We start from the raw sequence: 20,596 nt of genomic DNA, 5'->3' as shown, positions 1-20,596 counted from the left end.
AGAACCGATTTTAAGTTAAATCAATTTTAAAATCTATAGTTTTTAACTCGATGGTGAAATAGTCCGAATGGATAACGTACATTGTTTGGCGATAATTTACTTAACTGGAGCAATGAAAACAACTTGCAAAAAACCATTTGCTGATAGTCTGTTTTAGTTTAATGTATGTCAAAAATTCTTCATAAGTTCATTTATATTTAGTTATATTCTTTTATAAAAAGAATCTGACTTAATATGCATAAAGGTTTTTTTTAATTGGTTTATTTTACATGATAAAGAGAGAGTAAATGTGCAACGGTTCTACATAATGTGGTTATCATATAAGAAAAAAAAAGAAATGGTAAATTTAAAAAAAAAAAAAATTACCAATTTAACTTGACTTTATTTTCTTGAATGTCTCAATTTCAGAAGGGGTGAAGCCCCTTATTTGCCCTCTCAATTAAATTTCCAAAGAAAATAAGGTTCTCAATTTCAAAAATAAGTTGAAATTTTTTTTTCTTTCTGAAATTACCAATTTAATTAGATTGTATTTTCATGAATGTCTAGATCTCAGAAGGGACGAAGCACATTATTCACTCATTTACTTTAATTTCAGAGGAAAATTAAGTATTCTACTTGAAAAATCGCTTTAAAGTTGAAAAAAAAAAGAAAAAAGAGTTCTTTATTTTTTTTATTTCTAATTTTACTAATTGAACTTGATTTGATTTTTGTGAATGTCTAAATGTCCAAAGGGGAGAAACACATTATTCGCCCTTCAATTAAATTTCACAAGGAAATAGTTTTTTTCTTTTTTTGAAAATGGCCTCAAAATTAAAAAAAAAAAGTTCTTGTTTTCTAAATTGTCAATTTTACATCACTTTATTTTTACGAAAGTCTAAATTTCGGAAGAGCGCTTCGAAGCACATTATTCGCATTTTATTCACCCGAAGCCTATTATTCGCCCCTTCACTTGAATTTCAAAAAACAAACTTCAAAACTTAAAAAAAAAAAATTATTTTTCTAAAATTTTACTTATTTGCAGTTTCTTTTTAATCGTAATTTACTTGACTTTATTTTCACGAATTTTCAGTTGGAGCGCAACATATTATCCGCCCCCTCACTTAAATTTTAGAAGGGGCGACTGCCCTCTCTAAGCTCCCCCCCCCCGTAGGCACGCCACTGCTTGTTCCTAATATTAATGATACTGTTCGAATAAATCCTTTCTGCTTTCCCTACGGCCGCAGCCTCAGAAGATCGAACATTTTCATTCTCTGAAAGTTAGAAAAGTTTTTTTAAAAAATATGGAGAAGAGAGAAACAGATGTCGTAAAATTAGTAACTAAGTAATAAATTTTTCTCTTCAATCAAGACGAATTATTAAATTCTAAAGAATAATACAAATATAAAAACCTAAAAGATTTTATTTCTTGTTTAGAGTATTTTCTGTATTATTAATCTCAGTACTAAGAAGTGCAAACGGCACATTTTTCTCTCTTGTTGTATGAATATTTTTCAAATATTTTTATGAATATCACTTTAAAAATAAAACTTTGGCAAATGTAATTTACTTTATTATTTTCACAATAGATGGCGGTATTTGTTCTTTATTAATTTCGTTCAACTTATTTCTTATTGTTTCTCTACCTATTTGTTATAATAATATTCGAAACTAAAAATTTCTTCTACGGTATATAGCTACATTCAAGGGATACAGCAATAGTTCAATATTATATCTCTTGGAATTTTTAAAAAAATAAATATATATATTACTGTAAAAATAATAATTATGTCACCCCAAAGAGAAACTGTGATGTGCTCCTGTACATTTGAATATTTATTGCATTAAAAGCCATTAGAACAGACTTACTTAAGGTTTTGAAATTATTTAAAAGAAAAATCGATTTCAATGAAGCATTAGAACAATAGATATTAACTTAATTAGAATGTCAACATCATATTAGAAAAAAAAATTAATATTGATAAAACTTATTTATTTTATTTGATTTAAATTGATTTTGTTCAATTAAAAAAATTTCCGAAATGTAACATTCTATTATTAAATTACAGGAGGGTGTTAACTATAACTCTACATAATAATTTAGTAAAAATGTATTTCACTTAAAAAATTTAATGAAGTAGAATGGAGTATAAGAATACATTGAGTAGTTTTATAATGGTCTATGACTCATGATTTTAGACACAAAGTAGACTCGGAGTAGAAATAGTTTTGGTTAAGAAAAAAAAAATGTGCCAAGAAATGAAATAACTTAGTTTTCAATGTAGTTTTTGTGATGTAGTGGCTGCGATAAATATGATCATAACTGGAGTTTCATCAACGACAACTTTAATATCGCCAAGCTTTAGGAAAACATCGATGAGACATAATCATTTTACTTTCGTTTATTGCGCCACCACAAACTCTAAGTAAATAGTTCTCCTTATTTTCAAACTTAAAATAGTCACATTGTATTATTGTATAATATCAAGTGTAATATTGCAAGGTAAATTTGAAAATAAAAGCTACTTTAAAATACAATTCGGAAAAATATATAAAAACGAATGTTTGTATCGCGGAAGAATACATAAAATTATTTCGCAGATGTTCCCGCTTTAGCAGTCTTAAGGATTAATGGTGGTGTTGTGTTTGGTAATCGGTGTCACCTTTGTTGTGTGTGTGTGTACATCAAATGTTTATAAGATTGTGTCGTCGAGTGTAATAAGTGATTAGAATATGGGAGCAAAGAGTCGGTAAGTGTTCTTGTGGTCGATATTTGGATAATGCCGTCATTCGACTTCTGGGAGGTGGTGGTGTGACGACGACACAGCATGGCAACGCCAGCGCACGCTCGGATGGCTTGCCCAGAACAAAAAATTTCCGATAGCGTCGAACAAGAAGGAGGGGAATCTTTAAAGAATGGAACAACACTCGAAGATTCTGATGATTCAACGGGTAATGTGCTTGTAAAAAATCGTGCCCGATCACCAGCGGCCGCCACTAATAACCCACAACACAGGGATATGGCTATGGATGGTTTTCAAGATGGAGGGAGTGCTAACAGTAGGCCTCCTGTTAACGTGGAAGGCAGCGGCGGTTTTCCCGCTTCCCTCGATAATAGGTCTCGGATTGATTACCAACAATTTAATCAAAGTTCCAGAGTGGACGTTAGTAATGAAGATTTTAGGAATTCTCAGGAACCAACGTTTAACCATGGAAGTGATATGAGCAGCTATAGTACTGGACGCTATGATCAACATGGCGGAGGCCAAAGTAGTGATATGACAACAAATTCTCCATCAAATAAAATGTATTCACAATATAATCAGCCTCAATTGAGGCCGAACTACCCCCCGGGGCCTCGTGGGCGATCCATGAGTAATTACCCCGGGGGCAATAATGCCCAGCAGCAAAGGTTTCTATCGGGCCCAACGCTTTCGCAACAAACAGGACCCACACCGACGCTCAATCAATTGCTGCAGGCTCCTAACTCTCTTCAAAGGTATCACAATAATTATGATTACAAAAATATGGACCCTAATAATCCACAATATCAGGCAACGAACAGTACTTGGGGTAGGAGTAATACTTCGTCATCTGGATATCAACAACAAATATCTTCTTCATCAATGTATAGAAATCAGGTATGTATTTCTCAATAAATATTTTTGGTTTTTAAATTGCATTTTAAAAATTTAAACACTTTCATTAAAATGCAGCTCAACTTTTGTTAGTTATCTGTGTAAAATATTCAGCTATTTCCTCAATGTTGCATTCAGATGTAAAAATTCTCTTCTAAATTCCCTGTTCCTACCGTCATTTAATTTTTGATGGCATACTCCGTTTTGTGCATTTGTTTTTATAATGTGTCATTTACTCGCTTCTAAAAGCTATTTTTCTCATATATGTAAGTGAAATTTGCCTTTTGTTCGGGTAAGAGAATTGAATTTTTATGGATGAGGTCAGAGCGAGGTCATTCGCTCTGTGGAATTCGAATATTTGATTGTTGCTATACAGTTGTATCGGCTTTCGTTTATTTATTATTGGGTTGACAGGGGGGGTGGGGGATCCACGTGTTAAAGATGTTGTGGGACTCCTGAGAGGAAATTTAAATTTTGGAGGCAAAAAGTGAACCGCCGCTGACAGCTGGGAGTTGTGGTGAATGGCGGTTTCTGATTGGTTGACCGGAGCATGGAGATCTTGAATTAATCAAATCTGTCACTGGAGGTGCTCTCTCTACCTCCCTCCTCCCCCACATTTGATTTATGTTTCGGAATTTTTATTTATTTGTTGTTTCCGATTCATTTTGAGGCATTGACAACTTGTCCGTAGGGATGCTATTTAATATGAATAAATAACAGTTATTAGATATATAAAGCTAAAAATTAATTTATTGATTGATAATTTAATATAATATTTTTAGAAATTGCCCTTTTTTTCATTTCAGTTTTAGTATTTTTATGTAACTTAACAAAAATGTTATTTTCATTTTTGAATAAATTTTTTAAATTTTATAAAGTTATGCATTTAGGATCATTAGATTTTAGAAATTTTATGTCAGGAATGAATAGAATATTCAAAATTTTTTTAAAGAGTAGGAATTATTTTCAAATTTTTTAAAAATTTTTATAGACAATTTCTTATAAATTAATTTGAGATATAATCTTATAATTTCAAATTAAAAATATGCTAAAGAATTGAAGATAGTAAGTGCGATTTGAAAGACAGGTTGGAAGCATGATTTGTATTAAAGGTTCACTACTTTTTGAATGGAATTCCCCTTTCAGGTCAGTTTGACTTTATATTTACGTATTGTAATCTGCCACACCAACTACAATCGCCGAGGCACCGAGTTGATTTTAAATAGGAAAATTAAAAAAAATAAACATGCAGATATTTGCACGGGAGTGGCTACGAGTTATCCCTTTCTGTGATGCTTTTTCTAGTTTCTCGTTTTTCTAGATTACTCTGCCTCAGATCACGGCACGAAAATCTCCCCTGGTGATGAAGGACGGTATGAATATTTAGTCACGTCGGCAAATGTGATAATTTTTTTGTAAATTTGAATGTTAAAGCACTAAACTTTGTTATCAGTTAACTTAGTAACATATGCGCAGGATATTAAATATCTTAAAGGTTTTGGGCGAATTGAAAACGTGCCTATGTATAGACATGTGAAAATAAACGAACAACCAATCACATAATGGTAAATAGAAATTGTGGTAGCCCATTGCTGATATCATTAAAAGCAGAGACAGCAAGAAAAGGTAACCAGAAACTGATTTTGTGCAAAATTTTACAATTCAAACTTGTTGCCGAACTAAGGGGCCCCAGATTCTGCCATTTAACAATCTTTAATTATTAGAATTTATTTAAAAATAAATTTTTTACCCCTTTATTAATAATTGATTTATCAAATAAAAGTATATATATATATTAGGGGAGATATTGTACCTTTTTGAGTGAAGGGCCGCTTGCACAGTAGGTAGATTAAAGTAAGGCCACACATATATTTAGTCATATTAGCGGCAAATATGATAATTTTTATGTAAATATTAGTGTTCTAAGCACTAAGTTCTTGTCTCCGTAAACTAAATAACATATTGGCCAAAAATGAAATACTCTTAATTATTTGAATTTATTTAAAAATAAAGAAACTGATACTTTTTTTTAAAAAAATTTTTCCATTTGTAAAAATCAGCTAGAAAAACATTACAATAATTTCAACAAAAAAGAAAGAGATTGAATATATGATCAAATTAGCATGAGTAAGTACGCCAATAAGTAATTATTGAAAAGTGTGATTTGAAATTCTCATGTCGTAATAAAAATCAGAATTTTTAAAACTACTTGAAAATGAGTGCAGAAACTGCATATAAAATTATTATAAGACAACTTGGATTTACAGTGCAATCGGCATAAATTAAGTGCGGCAAAAAGTAATCAATTATGTGCGATTTAAAACTCACAAGTCAAAATATAGTAATAAATGTATCTCAAATTTATAGCCTATAAGAAAATTATTAGTTGTAAGTGCCAAAATACAGTCTAAGCATCACTTGGATTTATGATGAAATTGAAAAAAAACTGTGTATGTCAAAAAGTGGTTACTTAAATAGGTGATTTATAATTTGTGTGTCTTAAAAAGATTGTAATAAAAATACGGGATTTTCAAAATTGCATGGAAAAACTTACTAAAAATTTCCTTTGAAATAAGGTGAAATTGCCACAAATTAAGCACGTCAAAAAGTGATCAGTTACATGTGCAATTTATAACTCACGTAATCAATGTAGCGGGTATTTATAAAGCACATGGAAAGTAGTAACCAAAAAAACAATTGAAACGTCACTTGGATTTATTATGAAATGTGCAAAAGAAAAGCACGACAAAAAGTGATAAATGTGGGATTTGCAACTCGCGTGTCGTAATGATATCGTGATATAAATACTACATTTTAAAAATCCCATGGTAAAAGGTAGCTCGACTTAACCCTGTCCCGCCCCCTCCCTATGAGGCTTTCAGGGAATACTGTTGACATGAAGTGCGTGCATGTGACTGCGTCAGTATAAAAGGAGAGGACACCAGGGAAAAAATACTGGATCACGAAAGATGGCAACGAAATAGGTTGATGAACTGACCAGTGATTTGTTCCTGGAAGATTGCCGAAGCTGTGGATGCAGGAGTAGATTAAAATTGCATATTAATTGTTAGCATATTCTTCTTGTAAAACAGTGTTTCCTAAACTTATAACTTTTGTCTACCCTTTCTAAATTTTTCGTAACTCTGTGTACCACTAATAAAAGAATGAATTTATTTTTTACTATAAAAAGCTGCTCAAAAGTGTAAAACCACAACTGTCTGTTGACACCATTAATAATTAACTGTTAACTCTGCAAATAATAGCCAATAAAAAAATACGGAATCGTAAATTTTTATGACTTGCCTTGTTTATAAATAAATTTTTTTGAAATTTTCGTTTGTTGCAAGATATTTCGCATAAGTGCTCGTACCCCCACTAAACTGCTCCCGTACCCCTGGGGGTATGCGTACCACACTTTGGGAAACACTGTTGTAAAACAAAGGAGGTCTGGGTGCTGCATGCATGCAGAACTGCATCTGACCAGAAGGCTGCAGAAGTTGATTATAAAAATCAAATGTACAAACTAGCATAAATTAAGTCAGATTTTGATTTAAAAAAAAACATGAAATAAAATACTAATTTAAAACAATGTTGACAATATCAAAGAGACAGTGGAATACAAAATAAAATATAAACAAGATAAGAGATGAGAAAACAGATGATTGCCTTTACAAGTGTGCAGCATAATATTGAGGAAAAACAAAAAGTCTGTTCAAAGATCACATTTCAGTAGGAACCAATTGTAAAATAGTCAATAGTTAAGTTTTTGCCAGAGACAAGTCAGTTTCATGTTATTGAAGAGCAAAAGTCTACCGATTCAACTTTTACCTATTTCACTGTTTCATGTATCACCGGCACATTGTTTCCTAAAGGAAAGTCACATAGATTCTGTTCTTTGCATTTACGCAGCATTTATAATCAGCTGTGAATCAAGGAAATCCCAGTGAGGAGAATCTTCCCAATGCAGGGTTGCCATTCAACAGGCAAAACCTAAGGAGTACAGGGAATTTAAAAATAACAGGAAAAATTGCAGGGAATTTTGATTTCATTTCTTTACGAACTAGGAAGATACAGGGAATTTTGTTTCTATTTTAAAAAATGGTGACCACTTAAAGCGTAATCTAAGGGATTTTTAACCATGATATTTCAGCTATACTGAACTATTTCATTTACTATAGCATAATTTAAGTATGTTCAGCTTTTTTTTCCCAGCAATTAAAACTAATAAGTATATTTATCCCAATATAGCTCGCACAAGAGCACAGTAATTGTTGTTTCCTCTTAATATATTGTGTATAATATGTACAGGGGAAAGACAGGGAATTTATTCTCCAGATTTGAGTGGCAACCCTCCAATGGCATCGTGAAAAAGATTCCAATGATGCCGATTGGGGACAGATGACTTTCAAACGAATGAATTGCAAAAGTGACCACTAGTGTAGGATGAGTTAAGGTCAAATCCTCATCAATGCTTTTTCCAAAAAGTCTGTTAAATATATCCTTAATGCCTTTGTTTATTTTCTTTCGGTTTCAGCTTTGTTTAATAGTATCAAAATTGAAGTGTTTCGTGAAAAACATAATTCTTAAATCATTATGAACCAGGCAGGTAGAAAGTATGTGTTCAATATCTTCATAACTGTTGCAAACTTTACAGTTCGGGTCTTTCCAGAGCATTTTGGACTGATAACTACCATGGGCCCCATGGTTAATTATAATTTGATATAGAAGCTGGAGTAAATTTTTCAATTACTGACTTTTGGTATAAATTGGTAAGTGTGACAACACCCTTTGTATAATTCTTATCCCATCTTTGCTGCCATGTTGAAAGGTTATTTATTCTTCATAAGTTCTGTTCTTGTTGTCTGTTTTGATGGTATGTCATATAAATCTATTGTTAATTTTTGACATGCAAATTTTGCCTGCCTGTTAGCTTCCTCATTGTTCTCATATTCTTTGTAAGCTTTAATCTTACTGGAATTTAGTAATATTGTTGTAAATATTCTTTATCATTTTAACTAGGTAATCATTCGTGTTTCTGTTGCTACTAGAATGTGAGCCAGATTAGATGGTAAAGCATAGCAACAACTGCCTTTTAAAGAAACATTTAGATTTATGATGAAATCGGTATAAATAAGAAATATAAAAAAATGATAAATTACATGCGCGATTTTGAAACTCTTACCTTAAAAACCACATGGAAATTGGTAATTATAATGTATCATACTTATAATAGCTAATAATTACTTCCACACTAAAATTATGGGTTTTTAGCAGTTGTCAAAAACTATGTCAAAAAGGTTTTTTTGACATGACGGATAAAACTGTCAAAAGCTTGCCAACTCTGTTTTATACACATCGGATTAGATTAAATATATGGATAGATTAATATGAAGCATAACTAACTTATCAATTTTGTCTGATTTTGATATATCCACTTTACCTAAGGGGTAAAATGAGTATATCTCTAAATTCAGTATATATTTCATTAAAAAACACAAGTTAATATTGCTTTAGAAATAAAAATATTTTGAAATAAATGTGTCTTGATTATATTTTAGAAATTAGGGCTAACAAAATTTTTTTTGTATTATTAACTTAAAGAGGTAACATTCATAGCTATTAGTATTACGTTGCACTTCGAATGCAATATATTTTGTTGAACTCCAAACAATTTTATCAAAAAGCAATAAGAGATCTATTTACTATTATGACAAGATAAAATGACATGTAACAAGAAATTTACTCTAATAAGTATACTAAATATTAATCAGGGGTCTGTTCAGTGCAAATTTACTATCATATACCTGTACCTTCAGAAATTCAACTTCAGGAAAAACGGTAGTTTCATAAAATACTTTTAAAAAAGCAAGTTTTAAGATTTCCTTCCCCCTGCGTCTTAAAATTTCTTTGATTGTATTGCCCCATAAAAACGAGTTATTTAAAATGAAATGACGAGGGTGTCCTTCTGGTAGTGTAAAGTCGAAATATTTTTAACATTATTCTACAGTTATTCAAATAGACCTTTTATTTTTTTTATGAATAATTTTTTTTCTCTGTGAAACTTTTTTCTGTATGATGATCCAGTCTGAAATGTTCTCATAATGAAGATAGTTTTTAGTGCTAGTCAGGATTCGCCAAGTGGGTCCACTTTGAGAACAGACAATTATTGGCAAACAATTAAATTTGACTTAATCTAAAAAATAATTTGTAGCATAAAAGAATTAAAATCAATATTTAGATTGATAGTAGAGTAGTTATATCTGTAGTTATTATCTGTAATATAAATGGAATAGTTATAATATGAGTCTTAAATTACTACGATTACCATTAGAAAAACCAGTTAATAGTTTCAATAATTTTGGCAAATTTTTTTATACGTGATATATATAATAAAAAAAACAATAATCGCAGTATGTAATGCCAGTATAGTATGTGATTCAGTCTCTCTAATAAAATGTCTCCAACGTCAAAAAAGAAACTTGCCCGTGATTTCTGACAAATTTCAATAGTTTATGACAGTTTTTGATATCAAAAACGTAACCCTGATTTCTATAAAGTACTGTTCGTAGAGTACAATAAAACATGAAATAGTTTGTTTAGTTATTTATCACTTAATTTCTAATTTCTTCAAGGTAATTTAGTTACAGTTTTAAAATCAAATTTAGAAGTTATAAAAATCTAACATTTAATGTAATATTTTATTTTACGCAAGATTTTTTTGCTCTCTTTTCCAGTAATGATCTTTTGCCAGTATTAAAATCTTTTCACTTTTTGCTCAAATATAATGCATTTAAACTTCACATCATTGTTCTAGTTAACAGCTATTTCTTCTTATTATCTATTAAAATAGACACATACTGATTTTTAATGAAATTAAAATTACTTTTGTGTTTAACTTCTCCTTGGTCTCTTACTACGGGGACACCTGTTTCTTATCAAGACCAGTAGTTATCTGTTAACTTACCTGTTAACCTGGTTGAAAGATCTTTTTGCCTCCTTTCAAATCTGAATTTTATTTGTTTATCTTTAAGTCATAATCTCTTTTTCTGGGTCTTGCTACTGTCCTACTGTTTATTGAAATTTAAATGTGTCAAGTAAAAATTCATTTTGTTGTTTTGGGAATTTTCTTGCAGGAANGAACCTTAAAAACCACATGGAAATTGGTAATTATAATGTATCATACTTATAATAGCTAATAATTACTTCCACACTAAAATTATGGGTTTTTAGCAGTTGTCAAAAACTATGTCAAAAAGGTTTTTTTGACATAGTAAATGGTAATCTAATTAAACCCTTTAATTGATTGATTGAAAAAAATTAATTCATTTACTCATTTATATTTTTATTATAAATTATTATTAGTTCATTAATCAGTGAATTAATTATTCATTAATATACTTTCATTATTATAAAAGTTAGCAAACTAATGTTAATATAATTAACATTAGTTTGCTAACATTGGAAATATTTATACACATATAAGCAAATTCTCAAAGCCTGATATTTCATGTGTTTCTTTTGGATCAAAATTGCCCTAAAAATGTTAGCTTTTTTTTTTTCAGTACAATAATTTTTTAAAACTGTTTTCGAAAAATAGTTAATGTACAAAAAAATTCATTCGATTTTACACAATTTCAACAATATTAGCACAATTTCATCAATTTACACAATCAACAATAAATGAGCATATGTGTCATAAATTAATAGAAATCAAAATATATTGAAATAGCAATAATTTATTAAATTAATTTTTAGGTCTCACTTATTAACTCAACTAATTCAGACTATAAATATACAAATTGACTTATGTCTTTTTTAACAAGAAAAGGTTTTGCTCAGCGACACATTTTTTAACAAAAAATTTTGTAGAAATTAGACCTAAAGTTTTCCCATGGCTGCCTGCATTTCTTCCAAAACCTTGTTTGTGCAGTCAGACATATCCCTGAATATAATTAATAAAAATATTGAGAATCAATTAAAAAAAAAATTATACTTTGAGAACAGACAATTATTGGCAAACAATTAAATTTGACTTAATCTAAAAAATAATTTGTAGCATAAAAGAATTAAAATCAATATTTAGATTGATAGTAGAGTAGTTAACATCTCATAGTTATTATCTGTAATATAAATGGAATAGTTATAATATGAGTCTTAAATTACTACAATTACCAGTTAATAGTTTCAATAATTTTGGCAAAATTTTTTATACGTGATATATATAATATAAAAAACAATTATCGCAGTATATAATGTCAGTATAGTATGTGATTCAGTCTCTCTAATAAAATGTCTCCAACGTCAAAAAAGAAACTTGCCTGTGATTTCTAACAAATTTCAATAGTTTATGACAGTTTCTGATGTCAGAAACGTAACCCTGATTTCTATAAAGTACTGTTCGTAGAGTACAATAAAACATGAAATAGTTTGTTTTGTTATTTATCACTTATTTTCTAATTTCTTCAAGGTAATTTAGTTACAGTTTTAAAATCAAATTTAGAAGTTATAAAAATGTAACATTTAATGGAATATTTTATTTTACGCAAGATTTTTTTGCTCTCTTTTCCGGTAATGATCTTTTGCCAGTATTAAAATCTTTTCACTTTTTGCTCAAATATAATGCATTTAAACTTCACATCATTGTTCTAGTTAACAGCTATTTCTTCTTATTATCTATTAAAATAGACACATACTGATTTTTAATGAAATTAAAATTACTTTTGTGTTTAACTTCTCCTTGGTCTCTTACTACGGGGACACCTGTTTCTTATCAAGACCAGTAGTTATCTGTTAACTTACCTGTTAACCTGGTTGAAAGATCTTTTTGCCTCCTTTCAAATCTGAATTTTATTTGTTTATCTTTAAGTCATAATCTCTTTTTCTGGGTCTTGCTACTGTCCTACTGTTTATTGAAATTTAAATGTGTCAAGTAAAAATTCATTTTGTTGTTTTGGGAATTTTCTTGCAGGAACAGCTTAACCTTTTTAAATATTCGCATAAAATTTGCTCATAAATTTTTCGGACATAACACGCATGATTATTACATATCACTGTGTATCACATTATTTAATCATTTAAATCTCAGAGCTTGCATATCTGAGATGCATATCTTATCTGCTTGCATATCTTTGATTATTGTAAGATGTGAAAATTCTTTCATACCTAAAGTCTAGGATTATCCATTTAATATCATGTGATATCTTCAATAAATGACTGCCCTCAAAATCAGTGGCTTGGAGATTAAATGTAAGAGAAAATGACTCCTCAATGAAATTAACTCCTCAATGTTTTCTTTTCATAATTACATACCTTCCAAGTCTCCTGTTTTTTTTTATTTTATTTTAAAGACTCCTGTTTACCTTTATGTTCTCAAATGTCTCCAAATTTGTTGAAGAAATTTTAAAAAAAAATTTACCGATAAATTATCTACTGATGGCAAAAAAAATTCTCTTATTCCTCAACTGATAGTGATATTGCTAATACTTCAGTAGGTTGAGCGTTAAAATAGTTTAAGTAATTATAAATAATGGTTTAAATTTTTTTCTTTAGATTAAGATTTATATACATATTTCTTACTTCGTGCTAAATGTAATTGCTTAAATTTCCAACTTTGAATTTCTATTTTTCTACATGATTATGCATGGTGTGTCAAAACTTTACTCGTAGCCTAAAAATGCTGCTAGTAAAATCTCTGTTATATTATTTTTTCCAATGTTGACAAGTATGTAATTATATTTTTTAATTACGGATAGTTCTCATGATCTGTTGTGGCTCAGTGGCTACAGCATTTGCCTTCAAACGAGGTGAACCAGTGTAGAATCCAAGAGATGGCTTTTTGATGCAAATTCCGCATCCGGCTTGCAAAATATCCTTAATGGAAGACGAATCATGGGTTAGAGTCCCCTTACCATGAGGCTAACCGTGGGAGGTTTTCGTAGTTTTCCTCTCCGTGTAACGCAAATGCGTGTTAGTTCCATCGAAAAATTTCTCCACAAAGGCAAATTTCTTCCAATATTAGATGCATGAGTTCCCTTGTTATCTGGATTGGGTTCAAAACTATGAGGCTATGGAGTTGAATATTAGTAGTTGTAAAAAGAAGAAATTGGGTCCGCTGTTCAACAATGGTATAAAATAGAGTTCTTATAAAATTTCTTTATTTTAGCTTATTTTGAAGGGGAAGACCTGTCGTTACTGTCTCAAAAAAGAGGAGGGACGTAATTTCTAATATAGCATTTATATGGAACTCTGGTAATTTTATTCTGCAATATGGGATGAGGTCTCATTGACTTTTCTTTTTCACATGTTAGCAGATACATTTACCTACAAGATGGTTAGTTTTTTTGGTGATGATGCTGTTTTGAGATAAGGTAAATAAAATAATGCAGATTTTGTATTTTTTGAAAGTAGGAATGACTTTGAAAGAAGGAATGACCAGAAGTGCTTGGTCACAGAATTTGTTCTAATAGTGAATTATAATATTCAGTAAAATAAATTTTTGAGCTTTTGTTGTTTAATCAAGATTTTCAGGGCAGGAAAATGCCAAAAATTTAATATTCACTAACTTTCACAGAGCATAACTCTGAAAAGCAGCTATGCCCCCCCCCCATCATGGAAACAAGTACTTGTCCATAACTAGGCAGCGATATAGCTAAACAATATTTTGAGGTTTGTTGCTTTTATAAGTTAAACCTGTATCGCTTCACTTTATACGTACTATATTACTTCACTGTATATTTCACTTTTGCAAGAATGAGCTTGAACTATAAAATTTTCTACAGTGAAGGGAAAAGTGCACAGTACCAGAACTTGCACAGTATTCATTTTTCATAACCTACTCTTCAATATATATATATATTGTCAAGCCAATCAAAAATACAACAATTAAAATTTTATATTTTTGTGTGATTTTCAAAATAATGACTCTTAATGATAAAATTATGAAAAAAAAATTATTCTGCTTTTTATAATTTGTAAAATCGGGGCTTCGTTGAAAGAAGATAAATCATTTAGGGGTGCTGTAGCTGAGAAAAATTGGGAATTTATGCCACAGAGTTCCTTGGAAAGGTGACAGGGATTCCTTCAGATAGGCCCTATTATTTTTTTTTTAATTATTAAATTAGTAATGAGTTTTGTAACCTACAAGCTATAGTTGTATCTAACCAATAATCCATAATTTATTTAATTTGTCGGATATTTTTTGAAATCATCTATGCAGAAATACTAATAAAGATATGTAAGAAAATTTAAAGAAAATATTTTTTTACCAATAACCATATACAATAATGAAAAGAATATGAATTTGCATATTTATATAATGCTTAAGTATTTCTCAGCAAGTTTTTTTTTTTTTTTTTTAATTTAAAACAACTAAATTGATGAATCTTTTGTAGAACCCTTCTCTATTCATGAAAGTGCTTATAACAAATTTTGTCTCTTTACATTTCATAAATTTTTGTGTTTAATCTTGCTAATTTGAATTAGTTTTTCTTGATGCTTAGTGTATTCAAATCCACTTTGTGGCTGAAATTGGCTTACTTGCAACTGTGTTGGTTCATAGATAATCAGATAGCTACTTTTGAGAGTTATTTTGACTAAAATTTTTTTATTTAAACCTGACATATGATTTTTATAATATTTTAAAACTTTGAGTATCTAAACCCTTTTCATCCAGAAATATCCTCACATCTAATTTGTTGCTTAAATTGACTTGCTAGCAACACCTTGATTCCAGTTGGTCCATAGATACTCAGATAGCTGCTTTTAAGAGGTATCTATGCTCTTGTGTTGACCAAACATTTTTCTTTAAAATTGGCATATGATTTTTATAAAATTGTAGAACTTAAGAGTATCCAAAACTTTTTTCATACTGAAGGACCATTTCCCAAAAAGTAAGACATAATCCTAGCTGCCAACTCTACTGGATTTTGCTAGTTTCACCTGGTTTACTGTTTTAATAAATATTTTCCTGGTTTTTGCATATTTTAGAAAATTCCTTAAACTTGAGTAAGTTTCCTTAAAAAAAACCCCTTTAATTTTTACACAATTTATTGCTTGCTTGAATATTTAAACAAATATTACTGATACATAATGAAACTAGCCTCATTTATTCTAATTAGTTTAAAGCTTATTTATTTTTATTTTCAGTTTATTTTTTTTTATTAATTATTAGGATTATTTTATTTTCAATTTATTTTTATTTCGAATTCCCTTTTTAAACTACATACTTAAAAAAAATCTTTTGACTATCAATAATAAATTACCTTGTTTATTAGTATTCAAAATTATGAGTTAAATTGATAAAAACATTTAAAATTTAAGTAGATTTAATGTCAATCATAAATGGAAAATACTGCAGACCATTTATAGTGTTAAGTGTAATGAAATTTTTGTATTTTGATTGCAATAAAAGGCCTTCCTTATGTATGTAAAATATTTAGTATGTATTGTCATAGTTGTCAGGAAATTAATATTTTGTTAAATCTACTGGGTTTTTTCTTTTCCATGTTGTCAGCTATGCATAGTCGATTTTTTTCCCAAACTAAATGGACCTATTCTGCATAATTTTTTAGTTAAAAGGATAATGAAAAATTAAACTGATTAATTTTTAATATATATTATTTTTGGGGGGGGGTGGAGTCAGAAAAGTATCATATAAATTAATGAATTTCAAAACACCAGTTTATTTTTAAAAGTGCCCAGGTAGGTTTAATTGAACGCATCATTTCTACTTGTTTACTTGTTTGGTCCGAATTGAGAAACAGTAAAACGGTTTCAAAAAGCTTGTTAAAGTTTATACACATTTAAAGAGTGCATCAGCACTAGAAAAGTCTATTACAGAACTTTAATAAACCATCACCAAATTTGGTTTTTATTTAATTTTTACTAAGCCTGATACATCCTTAATTACAGAATGTAAATTACAGAATTTCTTTATAAAACAAATATTTTATATATATTAAGATGAAAAAACATTGGTAAGAGTATTATTCTGAACTAAGAATATAATTAAAAAAAAAAAATACTAAAAATTTGTTGGTCAATAACATTTTAAAAAGTAATCTAGCTTATTAGCTTTAAAATTGTAGAATAATCGGAGAGAAAATGTGTGGCATTATAATATTAGCTGCAGAAATAAAAGAAGAAAAAAAAAGGTAGGCAAATAAACTCCTTTTTTTTAATCATTTCTGTAAAACACTCGTCCCGCAGTGGACTGACTGATCGTAAAGACATGGTTCTCAGTACAACACCAAAGTCAAGCATCACTGGCTGCGTCAGTCAGCGGGTGTCCACTTAAATCAGTCTGCGTTGGGACCGAGAGGGCGCGGTATCGGTTTTAAACTGTTCTGCCATTAAACCCGCGCAGGTCGTCGGGCTATCAAAGCAGGGGAGCCACCCCCTCTGCAGATGATAAAAATTGCTATGGCTTGTCTTCGGATCATCATCAGGGATGTTTCCCAGACCGTCGCCAATAGCTCAATCTGCAGCTCTAGTGCGACGTAAATAAAGTACCTACCTACCTGTAAAACACTCCACTTATATATTGGTTTTAGTAGGTTTTTTGGATAAAAAAACCCCCTCTTTTTTTTTAACTGATGAGTGGGTAGACAACCCTGTATTGGTTGCTTAGAAAAGGGAAGCTAGCCATGAAAGGGAAGAATACTTTTATACTAAGAATAAAGTGACTTGTTTGTAGAAGGGTGTTTGTTGCTCCCTAATAGTTACCAGTTTTTTCCCCTTCAAATTATAACATTGTTAAATGTGTAGCGTATTTTTTGTTTACTTGTGAGCTATTTTATCTATTATGCTATAGACCTGTGATATAGATAATTGATCTAAATTTTTTGCTGCCGATTGGGATTTCTTCTAGAAGAAACCTATATCTTCCAAAGGCAGTGGAAGATGGTGGGAGAAAAAACTGAACGAAATGATAGTAACCAAAAATAACGAATATAAATATTTAACAATAACTATTAAATGAATCCTTCAATTTAAACACAAATGAAGTTAAAGAGAGTAAAAAAATTTCATTCAATTTTTTGAAAAATAACAACTTTGAATTTTTTTTCTTGTTTGTTAATGAGAGAATTTTAAAATCTATAAGAACGTTTGAGTTTAGATTTATGTTATCTTTTTTTTTTTTTTTAAATAAATGTGTACATTTATATATATAAATTATGTGTATTTATTAAATAAATAATCCTAAGAAATTGAAGTAGTAAGATATTACTTGATTAAAAGCTTCATTCGCTTAAAAAATATACAAATTGGAAATAACAAAATTGAAAATTCCAATTTATGTATTTATGATTCGAATAAATTTTTTAATCAAGTAACATGTGTATTTATATTAATTTTGAATACTCTGTTTGACAATAAAGAATTTATAAAAGAATATATTACTTAGTTAAAAATTTTATCAACCAATTGCAATGTAATTTTTTACAATTTTAATTATTGATTATGGGAACTGCCCTTGCATCAGAAAGGTTCTGGGTTCGAATCCCGGGCAAGGCATGATTGTTCTTTCCTTCTCTGTACTATCTGTCCTTACTGTGGGAGCAACGTTGGCCCACCTTATAGGGTGCCCCTGAAAGAGTAGCCAACAAATCTGTGTCATTATCCAGGTGGGAATTGGAAAAAAAAATCATTAAATATGTTTTTAACACATTTTTTTTTTAAAAAAAATAACCCAATAATGTTTAGTAACACAAACATTTTCTCATTCTGAAGTTATTTTTTGTAGTAAATGTTAATCAAAATATTATAAACTATTTTGTAGACTTTATAATAATTCATACCACAAGGATGAGTTAATTAAAAATCAAGAAAGCTGAAAATAAAAATCCAAAAATGTTGCGTGCAAAAACACTTTTTAAATAATTGAAGAAAAAATATATTTGGGCAAGAAAAAAGTATGTGGAATCATTTCCATAGAATGTTATCAATGATTTATAATAATATTGATGAGAGACTTTATTTATTTATTTAAATTATGCGAATATGAATCTCAGTGTGTGATTTTTAAATCACGGGAATACGAATCTCGACATTTAATTTTAAAATCTTGTTAATACAAATCTCGATGTTTGATTTTAACATCGCCTGAATACGAATCTCAATAAAATCAGGTAACCATGAAACTCGATGTTTTGTTTTATTATCGTGTGAATTCGAATTCCGATGTATGATTTTTAAGTCACTTGAAATGTACGTAAATCATAATAGTGTCTTTTAAATCGCATGAATACGAAACGCGATGTTTGATATAAAATCGTGAAAATACGAAACCCGATGCGTGATCGTAAATCGCGTAATCAGGAATTGCTACGCGTAATTTTAAAACGTGTGGATTTAAATTTTTTTTCCTTCCCCTCTTTCAAAACACAAAATTTCTTTGTCTATTTAGAGACATTTTCTTTTCCTTTTTTAGTAATAGTAAAAACTTTCCAACGTTTCTGTATATTATATGAAGGTGATTATAAAGCATACAAAATGAGAGGGGGAAAAAAAAACTCGTCTGTAGTATGTCACATCTTTTAAAATTTTCAAGTTAAAATTTTTTCATGGTTTTCAGTCCATATATTAAAGAAGCTTTAAAGTTGTTAACCAAATTCGCAAATTTCTTATATTTAAATTCGTGTAATTTATCATTTATTTAAAAATTTAGTAATTTCTAAGTAAAAAATTAGTTGAAAGCTGTAAAGTTTATTTTATAAATTGTGCTTTACTTATAATTTTGTAATGTAAGAATGAATTGTCAGGGGTCTGTCCAGACATTTTGTGAAGGGTCCGTTTTTCGTGAAATTGTGAAAAAATTACTCACATTCTTTCAACCAGGGTTCCGCTTTTATGAATTTGCGCAAATAGGGTCCGTTATTGCAAAAAAAAAAACTTTTTCAAGGAGTTTTTAAATTGTAAAGACATACAATATTATGCTCAACACTGTAAAATTATAATTAAAAAAATTAAATTTTAAAAAATAAACAACAATTGCTGCTTCTAAATTAGAGATGCAGCATACAAATATTTGGTATTTAGCCTGTACTGCTGAACGCAGAATATTAATTTCGGATGAATAATGGAAGAATCGTCTCCCGAAGACAAAACTTAATTCGTTTACATCCATCTTTCTTTTTTTCTGCCCTGGGAAGGGTTTATTTGATTAACAAAATAATAATGAAGATAAACAAATTTGTGAAGGGTCCGATTAAAAGAAAAATCATTTTGTGAAGGTTCCGTTTTTAAGTTAAAATATTTTGTGAAGAGTCCGTTTTTAAGTTAAAATAGTTTGTGAAGGGTCCGTTTTTATGAAAAGATATTTTGTGAAGGGTCCGTTAACGGACCCAAATTTTCATCTAAACAGACCCCTGATTGTGCACGAAAAATATCTATTGAGCATGCCCGTATTAGCTCAGAATTTTTTGAGTATTCATACTTAACATTATTTGGTTATCAGGGGTCTGTTTAGAGGAAATTTGGGTCCGTTAACGGACCCTTCACGAAATATTTTAACTTAAAAACGGCCCCTTCACAAAATGATTTTTCTTTTAATCGAACCCTTCACAAATTTGTTAATCTTCATTATTGTTTTGTTAATCAAATAAACCCTTCCCAGGGCAGAAAACAAGAAAGATGGCTGTAAACGAATTAAGTTTTGTCTTCCATAGACGATTCTTCCATTATTCGTCCGAAATGAATATTTTGCGTTCAGCAGTATAGGCTAAATACCAAATATTTGTATGTTGCATCTCTAATTTAGAAGCAGCAATTGCTGTTTATTTTTGAAAATTTAATGTTTTAATTATAATTTTACAGTGCCGAGCATAATCTTATATCTATTTACAATTATAAAACTCCTTGAAAAAGTTTCTTGTAATAACCGGACCCTATTTGCACAAATTCATAAAAGCGGACCCTGGTTGAAAGAATGTGAGTAATTTTTTCACAATTTCACGAAAAACGGACCTTTCACAAAATGTCTG

The 20,596-nt window shown here is 29.7% G+C and overlaps 1 protein-coding gene across 1 annotated transcript in view; it reads left to right on the top strand.

Annotated features, from left to right (window-relative positions):
- Positions 1-2,367: 2,367 nt before the first annotated feature.
- The window catches only part of LOC107455734 (trithorax group protein osa), a gene marked incomplete in the record, with an annotated part of 132,862 nt that continues 114,633 nt past the window's right edge, over positions 2,368-20,596 (top strand). Inside the window, 1 exon segment of the mRNA XM_043044854.2 lies at positions 2,368-3,617. Within this exon segment, the coding sequence (XP_042900788.1) occupies positions 2,805-3,617 (813 nt within the window).

The sequence above is a fragment of the Parasteatoda tepidariorum genome, chromosome 2 (assembly GCF_043381705.1).
Source record: "Parasteatoda tepidariorum isolate YZ-2023 chromosome 2, CAS_Ptep_4.0, whole genome shotgun sequence".
In the NCBI taxonomy this organism is placed as follows: domain Eukaryota; kingdom Metazoa; phylum Arthropoda; class Arachnida; order Araneae; family Theridiidae; genus Parasteatoda; species Parasteatoda tepidariorum.
The sequence above is the reverse complement of the archived record's forward strand: the minus strand, read 5'-3'. Positions and strand labels throughout refer to the sequence as shown.